Source organism: Tursiops truncatus, chromosome 6 (genome assembly GCF_011762595.2).
Source record: "Tursiops truncatus isolate mTurTru1 chromosome 6, mTurTru1.mat.Y, whole genome shotgun sequence".
Classification (NCBI taxonomy): domain Eukaryota; kingdom Metazoa; phylum Chordata; class Mammalia; order Artiodactyla; family Delphinidae; genus Tursiops; species Tursiops truncatus.
The window spans coordinates 113,812,597-113,824,630 of record NC_047039.1 but is presented as its reverse complement, the minus strand read 5'-3'; the positions used below and the strand labels follow the sequence as shown (position 1 = coordinate 113,824,630).

Sequence of the window (12,034 nt, the reverse complement as noted above, 5' to 3'; positions counted from 1 at the left end):
GCTCTCTGGGCGGGAGGGAGTGTCCCCAGGCGGCCAGCGTGGGGGAGAGGAGCTGCACGTGTGCCCCTCCCTCAGGGCAGGCCCCTCCAGCAGCCGTGTGCGCCCCCCCCCCCCCGGGGTGGGGGGCTGCGTCGGCTCCTCTGCCAGCCTCTGGGAATACTCTCTGTAGGAGCGGGAGCCCCACCCCAAGACAAACACGGCTGCCTTGTGCTGGCGAGGGGCACACATCCCTCCTGGGCACGGCCGGGCTCCAGGGCCAGGCAACTCGCCAGGGAGCCCTCCTGGACCCCGTCCCCGCCACCACCTGAGTTGCTTCCTGCTTTTCGGGAAGGTTCAGGCCAGCAGCATCTCCCTGGGGTAGGGGCTTCCCTGTGGGGACCAGTGGGTTGGGGAGCAGAGCAAGTGTCTCTAACCCTTGACACGGGGCGGCTGGGGCAGACCCAGGCCCCGAGCTTGGGTCTCGGAGGGGAGGCCTTACAAGCAATCCTCTCGTCTGCAGGATGCATCCGTTTAATAGAAGTTTCCAGCACTGAGCGTGCAACACCTGTCAGAGAGAGTCACACGGGAGCCGCGGCGGCGCCCCGAGCCCCTCCCTCAGGAGGAGGAATGTCCCGCGCGGAGGCTGGGCCTGCTAGCAGCCCAGCGGCTGAATTGTGCTTCAGGTCTGGTGTTAGAAGGAGGTCAGATGGCGCGGCTGCGAAAGTTCAGCGTAAAACCAGAGGAAAAGGCCGTCATCTGATTCTCTTCCCCAAAGTCCAGGGCCGCTGTGGGGTCTCACAGCAGCCCCGCCTCCCTCCTAGCGAGCCCAGGCTGCTGGCAACTCTCCAGAGCCCCCCTGCCCCGCCCCTGCCAGGGGCTCGGCCGCGCTGCGGACCCTCCTGCTTTCATTTCCTTCTGGAAAAGGCTCCCTTCGCGTGCCTGCCTCACCATTCCGGAGACCCTTGCGGCCCGACTCTGGGCCAGACCCTCACAAGTGAGACCACAGGGGACCCACAGGGCAGACAGGGGTGGCCCACCGCCCCGTGGCTTTGCTGAGAGCTGTGGGCAAGGCCCAGGAATCAATACCAGCCGTGGCCGTGGAAACGGGCAAGTTCAGGGGCTGCAGTGTGCTCTCCTGCTCCGGTGCGAGCCCCCGGCCCGGGCCTCTGCGGTCCAGCCTGGCTCCTGTCCCTGCACTGCGGCCAGACCCGGTCACGAGTTGCGGTGCGTTTGTGCAAAGGGCCAGGGATTGTATAGATTTGTAAAAACAGGTTAAAAAGCCTTCCCACCAGCATCTGGTAGTGCCCGGGGCAGCCTCGGCCCTCACCGGGTCCAGTCCCGGGAGCAGCTCTGGGCTGGGCGGCAGGCGGGGGTCGGGGCCCTGCACTCATGCATCACGTGGCCCACGGACCCTGGCAGGACGAGGTCAGCCCGGAGGGCTCCACACGGCGCTCAGAACTGCGTCTCGTCCCGCGTCTCGGGGTTGCAGGAAGCCAGCTTGCTGCAGCTGCTCTTCCGGCTCCGGGAGCTGCTGGCCACGTGGGCCAGGGGGTCGGAGCGGATGAGATACCTGCGGGGAGGGCGGGAGGTCCCTGATGTCGCCCTGCGTCTGGGAGGCTGGGCTGGACGCCCACGCGTCAGATGGGCAGGTGTCTACACTTGTCCGGGGACCCGGTACTTACACGATGTCGTTGGGCTCCAGCCGCGTGTCCGGTGGAGGGTTGATGAGCACATAGGAGAGGGTGTTCTGTTGGTCGTTCATCTCGTCTGCGGAGACAGGGCCCAGCGCGCAGTCACCACTCAGCACCCCCCCTCCACCTCCGCTCTGGGGGGCCCCGAGGAGCTGGCAGCTCTGGTCCAGCTGCAGAATCCTCCCGGCCTTTCAGCCGTTCTGCCTGAGCCCTTGTCCCGGTGAACCCAGCAGGGCCGGTCCTCCCTGACTGACACTGGCCTCGGCACCCGCGCTGCACGGGCATGGGGGCGGCCACGAGGACAGCAGGCACTGGCCTCGGCGCCCGCGTTGCACGGGCATGGGGGCGGCCACGAGGGCAGCAGGCACTGGCCCCCACGGTCTCCCGATGGCTCGCTCAGCTGGGTCATCAACATCTTAGGGTGTGCTGACCCTGAACATGGAGCACACCTGTGCCCACCGACACGTGTGCACACACCTACACACCCGCACTCACACCAGTGCAGCCCTCAGACTCACTCCCTCCCCCGCCCCCCAGTGCCCTGCATCCCCACCCCATACAGGCCACTCCTGACCCCTCCTCAACCCTCCGCTTCAGACTCGTCCTTTCCTTCCCAAGACCTGCTCCCGTGGCACCAGCCCAGAGTCCGCCCGGCTCAGTCTCCCAGAGGGGTCCTTGGGCACACACGGGGTCCGAGCTGCCCGTCACAGAGACAGCCTGGGGTCCAGCCCACGGGGTGGCTGTGGATTCTGGAGAAACCCTGGTCACCTCACAGGTGCCTCTCCGGCCAGATACAGGGACAGGGCTGGCCGCTGTCTGGCAGTGACCCCAAACTCACGAACGGCTGGCGGCCTCAGTTTCCCCATTTGGTGATGCCTAAAGGCGCCCCCTGACCCAGGACCAGGCATCAAGGGAACGGCCCTCCAGGGGGATCAGGCCCTGGGTGGCCTCTGCCCCCAGCCCCTCCCGTTCCCTTCTCTCGGCACCGTCCCTCCCGTTGGGAGGGCGCCAGCCGGTCCACTGAGGGGCGGGATTCTCTGCGAAGCTGGGGCAGTTGCCCGCTGACTAGCCGGGCGCGGGGGGGGGGGGAGGGCTGCAGCTCGCTCCTCTGAACTGATGAGTTCAGGGCCGCATCTGGCGGTGCATTCGGGACCCGCACGGCGGCAGGCGGAGCGCGGCATGCTTCCTGGGGACAGGTCGGGGCACAGGCTGGGACCCGGGAGCTGAAGGACATGTGCAGACCCTGACGGCATCAGCTGGTGCCAACCTCGCGTCCACGCCCGGGAAGGGGATGGCCTGACCCCCGCGCAGGGTCACGAGCCAGGTCGGCTCACGCTGGAGGCTGCGTGCCTCCAGGGTGGGCAGCACGGAGCCGGGCAGTGGGGGCAGCGGGTGGCGCAGGTGGGGGCGGGGAGGCCCCCGAAGGCTCTCGGGGATCCCGCACCCCTGACCACAGCCAGGGCGGCTCCACGGGGACAGGCGCACGGTCAGAACAAGGAAGCGGAGAGGCCGGGGCTGGGCCAGGCCCCTCTGTGTGGCCGGGGGGAGGGGGAGCGGCGCCTGCCTCGCTGGCCCTCCCCTCCGGCCTGGACCCTGCTTCTCCCCCGGGGGGCACGGATCACGGGCACTCCCGGCCCGAAGCAGGCCCAGCTCCGTGCTTACGGGGGCCCGGCTGTGGCGCCCAGGGCTGGGTGTGCTCTGCTGCGAGGCCCAGACCCTGACTTCCCTGGGACGGGGCGGCCGCGCTGTGCCTGCTGTGCTCTGGTGAGGGCCTGGGGTGCGGCTGCGGGCTGGTGATGGCACTCCTGGCCAGCGACCAAGGGCTGTGCTGCTGCGCTCCCCCTCGCACCCGCTACCGGGCACCGCAAGCCTCTGTGCGGGCCCTCCTCCTTCAGCCCGCAGACCAGACGCCCGGCCCGGCCCTGGGCGTCCACGCTGACCACAGCCCCACTCTCCTCCGTGCGCTGGGGGCAACTGCAGCACCTTCCCCGAGATGCATGCCGCTGCGGGGTCCTCATGGCGGTGCCCTCCCCGGGGACTGACTGCCCTGCAGCCCCCCAGGATCAGCCTCTCTCTGGTTTTACATTCTGGCTTAGGCACCTCTCGGTGTCCACACGTCGGTGGGGGGCTCAGGACACACCACCCGGGGAGCCTGTGGGTGTGGCCACCCCTGCCCGGGAGCCTTGGCAGGGAGCAGGGGTGCAGCTGGGCGCAGGGAGGGGGCGACGCAGCCACCCCGTTCACGGCAGCCCCAGGCTTGGACTTGGGCTGGCCTGGGGGCTCTGCCGTGAATGCGGTCGTGGGGTGCGGGGTGAGGAAAAGCACAGGGACCCCGGAGATGCCAGGGCTTCGCCTGCTCAGGCCCAGCTGGGCCGACCCCCAGCAGCTCCCCCGCCGTGAACCCCGGAGCTTCTCGCTCCTGGGCCTGGGTCTGCCCCTGGCCGTCCAGTCCCCCCTGAGCTAACACCCACCTGGGCTCAGGAGACCTGTCAGCACTGTGGTCACCCCTAACCCCAGGGGGCCAGGGCGTGTGGGCTCTGAGCCTCCCCGGATCGTGAGGGGCCCCCAGGGAGCGAAGGGGTCCCGGCAGTGAGGCCTGGACTCTGCTCTGACCTCTGTTGGGGTCTGGGGGCACGTCTGGGGGCTGTGCGGTGTCTTCTTGGAAGACACAGGGGGCCCACGCAGCACCTGAGCCTCCGGATGAGAATGGGGCACAAACGGGTTTTGCCTCAACTAGACAGAGAACCCCCTCCTGAAGCCCCAGCGGGGGCGCGGTGGTCAGCCGTCCCCCGGGCTTGGGTGGCCCTCCGAAGGCTCAGGGCGCAGCAGACCCCAAGGCCCCAGGCACCAGCCCACAGGGCCACGGGCACCCTGGCCTGGGGCCCTCCATCTGGGTGCTTCCCGAGAGCTGGGTGGGCTCCCAGGGGCTGGCTGCAGGCCGATGGCCACCTGTGTGCTCAGAGCAGGGCTTATCTCAGACAACAGTCGGGGCAGAAGGGCTGGGGTACTAGGGTCAGTACGGAAGTCAGCAAATAAAGGAGGAAAGTTAAGGTCCCCGCGGTGGGGCGGCCTGGGAGCTCGTGGGCCCCTGACTGCAGGGACCCTCCCTCGTGTCTCGTTCTGTCTGCCTGCCTGGCCGGGGCGGGCGGCCACCAGGTGGACCGTCGGCGAAGGGTTGGCCTGCCCCTCTGCCAGACGCCAGCCACCGGAGCAGAATTACCTTGCAAATATCCCAGGTTTACCCGATTCATGACATCACTGGCTGTTAAATTTGCTACATCCTCTACGGAACACACAGGAAGAGGGACAGACAGAAACAGAGAGAGAGACAGGTGAGCAAATAGCGCAGAGGAGGCGGCAGCGCAGCTGGGAGAGGGCAGGGGGCGGCTGCAAGGCGGGAGGCCCGTCTGTCCCTGAACAGAAGTCGGCCCCTCCTCTGACAGGCTCTGGTGCGGGGGGGGGGGGCGAGGAGGCCCAGGGGAGCACCGCGTGCCCACCCAGGGGCGCCCTCCCTGGGGCTCAGCAGAGCTGGAGTCTCTGCCAGTGCGCGACGCGAGCCCGTGAGCCAGTGCGCGACGCGAGCCCGTGGACATGGGACACCCCACTCGGAGCCTCGGCGGTCAGCGCGCCACCCGGAAGGGGGTGACAGCACCCTCCCGGGGAAGGGACACTGAGAGGGGACAGAGGCACATCATGAGGCCGGGGTGTGGCCGGGAGGGGCTGGGCAGCTCTCACGGGCAGCCGTCCACCTCGGGCCCTGCAGACGGCCAGACCCTTGGGCAGCTCCTGGGTGAAGCCCGAGCTGCCACATCCCACTTGGAGGGGACTTAGGGGCCCCTGAGCCAGGAGGTGGGTGCCGGGGACAGAGCCAGGCCTGGGAAGTGGGCAGAGTCCCCGAGACGGAACCCAGCGGAGTCCAGAGCCGCCCTCCAGGCCGGGCGGCGGTGAGGGGCTTGGGCCCCTTTCGGCCCCATCGACGGAGGCAGCAACTCTGGAGTGAGGGGAGGGGACAGGCTTCTCTCCTCTGGCCCAGCCAGGGCAGCCCAGGCCTGTTCACGGACGGTCACGTCACAAACTTCTCCCCAAAACAAGCTATGGAGAAAATCTGCCGATGACAACCGCCCTGGCGGTGTCGCCCTGAAGTCGCAGGGAGGGGGTAGCCGTGCGCTAGGAGCAACGGTGGGGCCCCCGTGGCCCGGGAAGAGTGTTTTGGTGCTCGGCCGTTCGACCGGCGGCCCCCAGATCTGCCCCCGTAACCCCGAGCTCCAGCTGCTGGGAGGGCAAGGGGAGGGGTGGCCGGGGGCTCTGGGGTCTCCCTGCCACACCCTGTTCTTGTTCTCACGGTACGCAGCGGGCCCCTGTGTTTCTGACCCCAGCAGGACCGGCTGCAGGTGACTGGTCTGTCCCCGACTGAGGCCTGTGCCCTTGGCTTTCGGGGAGCCCGACCCAGCCCTCCCCACCCACAGCTGCCTCCTGCAGGAGAGCTGCCTGCTGGGCTCCGCCGGCCTGGGCCTTTATTTTACAGATGGGGAAACTGAGGCCCCAGAGTGGAGGGGTGAGCCCTTCCTTACGCGGAAGCTCCACACGGGGAGCTCTGACGGGCCGCGGGGCGGGTGCCCCGGTGGGCAGAGCGCGGGCCGGGAAGGCAGACGGGCAGATGGCCCTGCGGCCTTACCGTAGCCGGTGGTGGGCAGCCCCAGATGCTTCATGCGGTTCTTGACCAGCTCGGAGAGCTCCTGCCGCTCGGACCGCTGGTGCAGGCGGAGCCGCTGCTGGCTGATCTCCTCGGCCGCCGCCTTCCCCGTGTGCCGGGCGCCCTTGCGGCTCAGCCTCCGTGCCCACGGCAGGCTCTTGCGCCGCAGGAGCGGGCGCTCCGCCGAGCCGCCGCCCACCGTGTGCCCGCCGCCACCCGTGCCTGCCCGTGAGCCCCAGGGCCCCTGCGCCTCCCGGGTTTCCTCGTGGTGCTCCACGCTCACCGAGACCTGGGACTGGCCGGGGAGGAGGGGTGAGGGCCCAGGAGAGGAGGGGGACCCGGGCACGGGGAGGGAGATAGGGGATGGGGGAGGGGCTGGGACGGGTTGGGAGGGGTGCCGGGCAGAGAACGGGGTGACCCACGGAGCAGCTGGGGTGACAGGGAGGAGGACAGTCACAGTCCCTGGGGGCAGCTCAGCCCAGGGACGCCAGTGCCTTCCTCTGCAGCTGGGCAGAGGGTGCCGGGCCACAGCCCCAAACCACTCAGCCGTCCCAACTGCTGGCTCTAGAGCTGTCTCTGATTTGCAGGTTAGAGGGGGCACCTCCCTCAACCTCTCTGGGCCCTGCACGTCCCGACTTTGCCATGGGGCGGGGGGGCACCTCCTCTGTGCGACTCAGTTTCCTCATCTTGGGGGGCAGGAGAGAGCGGGGGTGGGGCGCCTGGTAGGCTGGGAAGTACCAGGGCCCTGCGTGGCTCAGTCAGGGTGTGGGGCTCTGGGGTGTGGAGATCGGGATGGACAGTGGGGAGGAGGGGGTACCTGCCAGGACGGGAGCCGTGGCACGAAAGGCAGATGTCATGGGGGCTGGGGGACCCTGGGCTTCCCGTCCTGGGCCTCAGTTTGCCCATCTGTATGGGGCTGGGGTGATGCCAGGAGCCCTCTCTGAGCTGCACCTTGGCTGGCGCATCCTGGGGCCTCGTTCCCTGACCCGTCGCCCAGAGCCCGGGGCCCTGCGCTCCTGCCAGGCGGGACTCGTGCATGTTAAGTGAACCCCTGTGGGCCTGAAGGGACCACTCACCTGGGCCCTGAGGTTGTGAGGCTGCAAAGGAAACCACGGCAGCCTGGGTACCTGTGGGGCTCCTGCCCCGACCCCCAAGGCTGCCTGAGCCCTCGTGGACTCAGGACCCGTGGGCAGGCCACCCTCTGCAGTTCCAGCGGGCGGCACAGGGGCCCCACAGTGCTCTCGAGCCGCCCCTCCCCCATGGGGGTGGTCACAGCCACCCGGGGATGTCCACGTATGGAGATATGTGGGCCTGACCCAAAAAGGGCCTGACAGCAAAGGCCCAGATCCCCAAACTGGAAATGGGGCGGTCCGAGTCACAGAGCAACGGGGCCGCCTCGGGGAGCCCTTCTCCTCCCCCTCCCCGCACCTCCGAGGAGGAGAAGACGTGGCTCTCGGTCCTGTAGATGCCGATGGGGATCTCGGCGCTGGATGAGCACAGCTTCTGGAAGAGGCGGCCGTAGGTGCGGATCCACAGGTCGTCCTCTGTGACCTTCATCTGGAACGCAGGAGCCTGGGCTGGGCCGGCCTCGGGCAGGAGGACCCTCCCCAGCAGGGCCCGCCCGCCCTGCCCGCCTGCCCAGGCACTCACGGCACAGAGATAGCCCGAGCCCGGCGTGGTGTCCAGCCCCAGGAGCAGCCTGGTGATGGGGATCATGTAGTCCTTCACGAAGGACTGGAGAGGAGAGACTGCAGTGAGGCCGGGCAGTGCGGGCAGATCTGCCTCCACATCCCCTGGACACGCGCGCCGGGCGCCCACAGCCTCCCGTGCCGTGCGCCCAGCAGACAGAGCTGGGCGGCCTTTCCTGGCCGTGGTCGCTCACTAGGCCGAGTGCACTAGGGCAAAAGGGATCAGAAACCCAGAGGCTGCCGGGAGCCAACCCCGGGGCAGCGCTCTCCTGGGTGGAAAGGACGGGGGACACTTGGGTGAACCCCTGCTGCTCCCCGGCGGGGATGGGGCCCAGAGCCTCCCAGTCCTGGCCGGCCTCCTGGGGACCCAGGGGTGGATGCTCAGCGAGGGGCACGTGGCTCAGGACTGGAACCGGATGCCGGGCGCCGGCCCCCCGCCCCTGCTGACCTGATACAGCAGCGTGTCCAACATGCTGATGCTGAAGACGCGGCCGGCGGCAAAGGGCAGGCGGAACATGAAGGCCAGGTTGGAGCCGTTCTCCCGCTCCCTCTGCAGGACGAGGGGCTCAGGCTGGCTGGTGCCCGTGGCCGCGGCCGCGGCCGCACAGGGCAGGCAGCCCAGGGGCCTCCGCGTGCACGGGGTGTGTGCGCGTGTGCAGGGCGAGCGTGTGAACACACACAGCAGACGGCTGACCACAGGCCGAGCACCCAGCTACACGTCCCCCCAGACACACGGGGGGCCAGAGGCGGGGGTAAGGGTTCGGGGCTCTGCTGGGAAGAAACGGGAGCCTGGACTTGGTTTAACGCCCTGCCGTTGCCATCGCGGAACCCTAACCCTTACAGTAATTTCACCCCGGAGCACGAGTCCATGAGCGAAACTGACAGGACGGGAGGGCACGTGCGTGAGCAGAGACAGACGTGTCTGCCTGTGCTGCGTGCATGGCGTCGCGAGGCTCCACGCGGGTCCCTTAGACCCACTGTGTGCGGCTCCCGTGGCCGCGGAACGGACGACCACAAACCCCAAAGCTCAAAACCACACGCGTTTACTCTGTCGGTTTTGGATGTTCCAAGTCCGAACAGACTTCAGGGGCTGGAATCAGGCATCACGGTGCCGTGCTCCAGCCGGCGGCCCCAGAGGACGACCCTTTCCCTCTCGCCGTTTCCAGAGGCTGACCACGTCCCTGACCTCTGGCCCTTCCTCCACCTCCATGCTGACCTCCGGCCTCCCTCTTGCAAGACCCCTGGTGATGGCGTGTGGGCCCTGGGTGAACCAGGGCCCCCTCCATCTCAGGATTCTTCATGGAATCGTCCTCTCCACCCTGTGCTGGTTCCGGGGCTAGGGCAGGGGCTTTTGGGGGCGTTGTCCCCGCCGCACCAGGTCGGCCTATGGCTGAGAGGTGGCTCTGAGCCCGGGAGACTGTCCTTCCTGCTGGACCAGAACACGCTTCAGACAGAAGGTGGGCCGCATAGACCACCAAGAGCCCTCTCGTGGCCCTTCTGAGGCTGCACTTCGCCTCGGCAGCCTCCTTGCTGTAAGGTTGGACGGCAGGGCAGACAGACGCCCGGGGAAGGAGGCCTCGCCTCTGTCCCTCCCCACCAGCAGGGAGCCCAAGGGCGTGCTGCACGGCACGCGGGCATCCAGGAGGAAAACAGTGCGCTATCACATAAGAGCCGCAGATCCAGAGCCGCGTGGCGTGGTCACTCCAGGCTGCGTCCCACGGTGTCATTCTGAGCCCAGGTCGCACGTTATGAGGACAAACGGAGAGATTCCCGAAATCGTTAAAGTTGTCAGTTTCCCTTCACTCAGAAAAACGAACGGTTTGAGAAGAAGAGAACCAGGATGGGTCGGGAGACCGAGGAGGAAGGAAGAGGCCTGACGTTTTAGTGGCTTCACAGGACTTTCCTGCTTTCTGAACGAGGGCCCTGGTTTCACGCTGTCCACTCTGTAGCGGCCACGGAGGGTCCAGGGGCTTTAGCCCGAGCTCCGAGGTTGCACGCGACAGCGAAACGTGGGAACACAGGGGGACGAGCCCTCCTGAGAACCACGTGGCCAGAGGGAAGCAGGAGCAGGACTGGACGGGCATCCGGGGCCCTGCCGAAGAGGGGCCAGTCTGAACGGGCTCCTGGCCGAGGTCACTGTCACAGGCGCTGAGACTGTTAGAACAATGACGCCACTGGGAGCCTGCGTCCTGGGATGCGGTGGGGAACCCCGACTCTGGGAGATCTTCCTGAGAACAACCTCCAGGGAGACACGGACGCCACCCTCTACGCCTGAATCACCCCCCAGTGCCAGCGCGACCTCTTGGAAGCACGTTGATCTGAACGCCGGAAGTGTTTCCAGTGTTCCTTCAGTTTCTACTCATTAAACAGGACTTGTCTCAGGCAGGTTCTATGTACAGCGCGATCCCATCTTCCCTCCCCATCCTCCGCGGGATCCTCTCTCTGCGGGGTGGGCGCGCCAGCTCCGTCTCCAGAGACTGGGTGGCATCACGTGGCTCTGCCCACCCGCCCGCCCCATCCTCGGCCCCGCCCCACGTGGACCTCAGCCGGCAAGCGCCCAAGGCTGCAGCTGCCCACGGTCACACGTGCTCACTTCCTGACTTTTCTCCAGATCACAAACGACAGGACTGGGCTCCCCAGCGTGCACCCACGGGGTGGGGAGTGGGCCGCCCGCCCCTGCCCCTGGAGACAATGCTGCAGAGGCAGGTGCTATCAAGTGGTGATGCCTGCCACAGAGAGAGGGGGTGGGAGGTGGATTTGAGATGTCTGCCGTGCAAGGAAAGGGGAGTGGGAGGACGTTTGCCGCGTGTTTGCTGACGGACCTACTTCACGCCCACCTCCGGAACAGGTCCGGGTGCAAGGCCTGTGGGGAACTGGGTTTGCTCGAGGGAAGGCGGCAAGTGAGGGCCAGCACCAGGGTATCAGCCTTGACCCCAGTTCTGTGCTGGTCACCCCTGCCCGTGCTTGGATCAGACTGGCCCGAGCGCCTGGATACAGTCTAGCTGGGGCTGCTGAGGCCGACTTCCAAAGCCCACGGCTCAGCCTTGAGTGGAGGCAGGCTCAGCTCACAGGGCACTGCAAGGGGGCGTTTAGGGGCGTCCACTGGGCCATCGTGTGGGGTGCAGGCCAAGCCTCCTCCAAGAGCAGGATGGCCCGAGCTCCCGGGCCGCTGACTGAGGCCCCCAGGTGCCATCCAAGGAGCTCCAGGGCCACCACGGGAACTCACTTCTGTTGTCTGTCCGGGTTCAGAGCTCCCATGCTGTCCCTCTGTCTGCTGTCGGTGGCCAGGCCTGGCCTGGGGGAGCGGCCATTCGGGGGTCCTCCCCGGTGTGGCACAGGGTCAGCCACGCAAGTGCAAGCCGTCCCCTGACGAGGACCTCAGCCCAGGCTCCCAGGGAATGGTCACTGCTCCCAACCGCAGCGGCCAGGGTCTCCTCCGTGGCAGCCCACCTGCTTCCTGGTTTCACCCAAGGCAGCCTGAGCACGGCCCTGCCCCTTGGTGGAAGGTAGTGCTGCACTGACCCGGGCAGCGGCCTGGGGCCCACAAACGTGCCAGGGCAGCACCACCAGGCCCGCGCCACCCGTGTCCCTGGGCTCCACACCTGGGCCCAGCTGATGCCCTTCCTGGAGCTGACTTCAGCTGTCCCACCGCACTGCTGTGTGACCTGAGGCAAGTTGCGCCCCCTTATCCCCCACCCTGACTGTACCGGGACGAGCACGTCCCTGCTGGGCAGTTGACAGAATGGACACGATTCAGGTTTGGGCATGGTGTCGGGGCTGGTATCACCTGGGCTAGTAATTCCTGGCGTGACGGGCAACCTCTGCCTCACACAAGGCCGGGCCAGGCCCGACGTTAGGGGGACAATGTCCGCTCCTGGCCGATGACCCTGAGGTCTCCGGCCTGCACACTCGAGAGCCTCGCGCTGGGGCTGAGCCCAGGTCTCTGAGCCCCCTGGCCGGAGGAGGGCAGGCACCCAGGCCTC

The 12,034-nt window shown here is 67.6% G+C and overlaps 1 protein-coding gene across 1 annotated transcript in view; it reads right to left on the bottom strand.

The window, feature by feature from the left end:
* Positions 1 to 496: 496 nt before the first annotated feature.
* Positions 497 to 12,034, bottom strand: part of KCNT1 (potassium sodium-activated channel subfamily T member 1) — a 67,659-nt gene continuing 56,121 nt past the window's right edge. Inside the window, exons 25-32 of the mRNA XM_073806794.1 lie at positions 8,500 to 8,601; positions 8,014 to 8,097; positions 7,792 to 7,920; positions 7,440 to 7,460; positions 6,346 to 6,658; positions 4,891 to 4,953; positions 1,662 to 1,746; positions 497 to 1,549 (exon numbers count right to left, since the gene is read on the bottom strand). Of these exons, the coding sequence (XP_073662895.1) occupies positions 1,432 to 1,549; positions 1,662 to 1,746; positions 4,891 to 4,953; positions 6,346 to 6,658; positions 7,440 to 7,460; positions 7,792 to 7,920; positions 8,014 to 8,097; positions 8,500 to 8,601 (915 nt within the window). The 3' untranslated portion in view covers positions 497 to 1,431. The remainder of the gene's footprint in view (positions 1,550 to 1,661; positions 1,747 to 4,890; positions 4,954 to 6,345; positions 6,659 to 7,439; positions 7,461 to 7,791; positions 7,921 to 8,013; positions 8,098 to 8,499; positions 8,602 to 12,034) is intronic.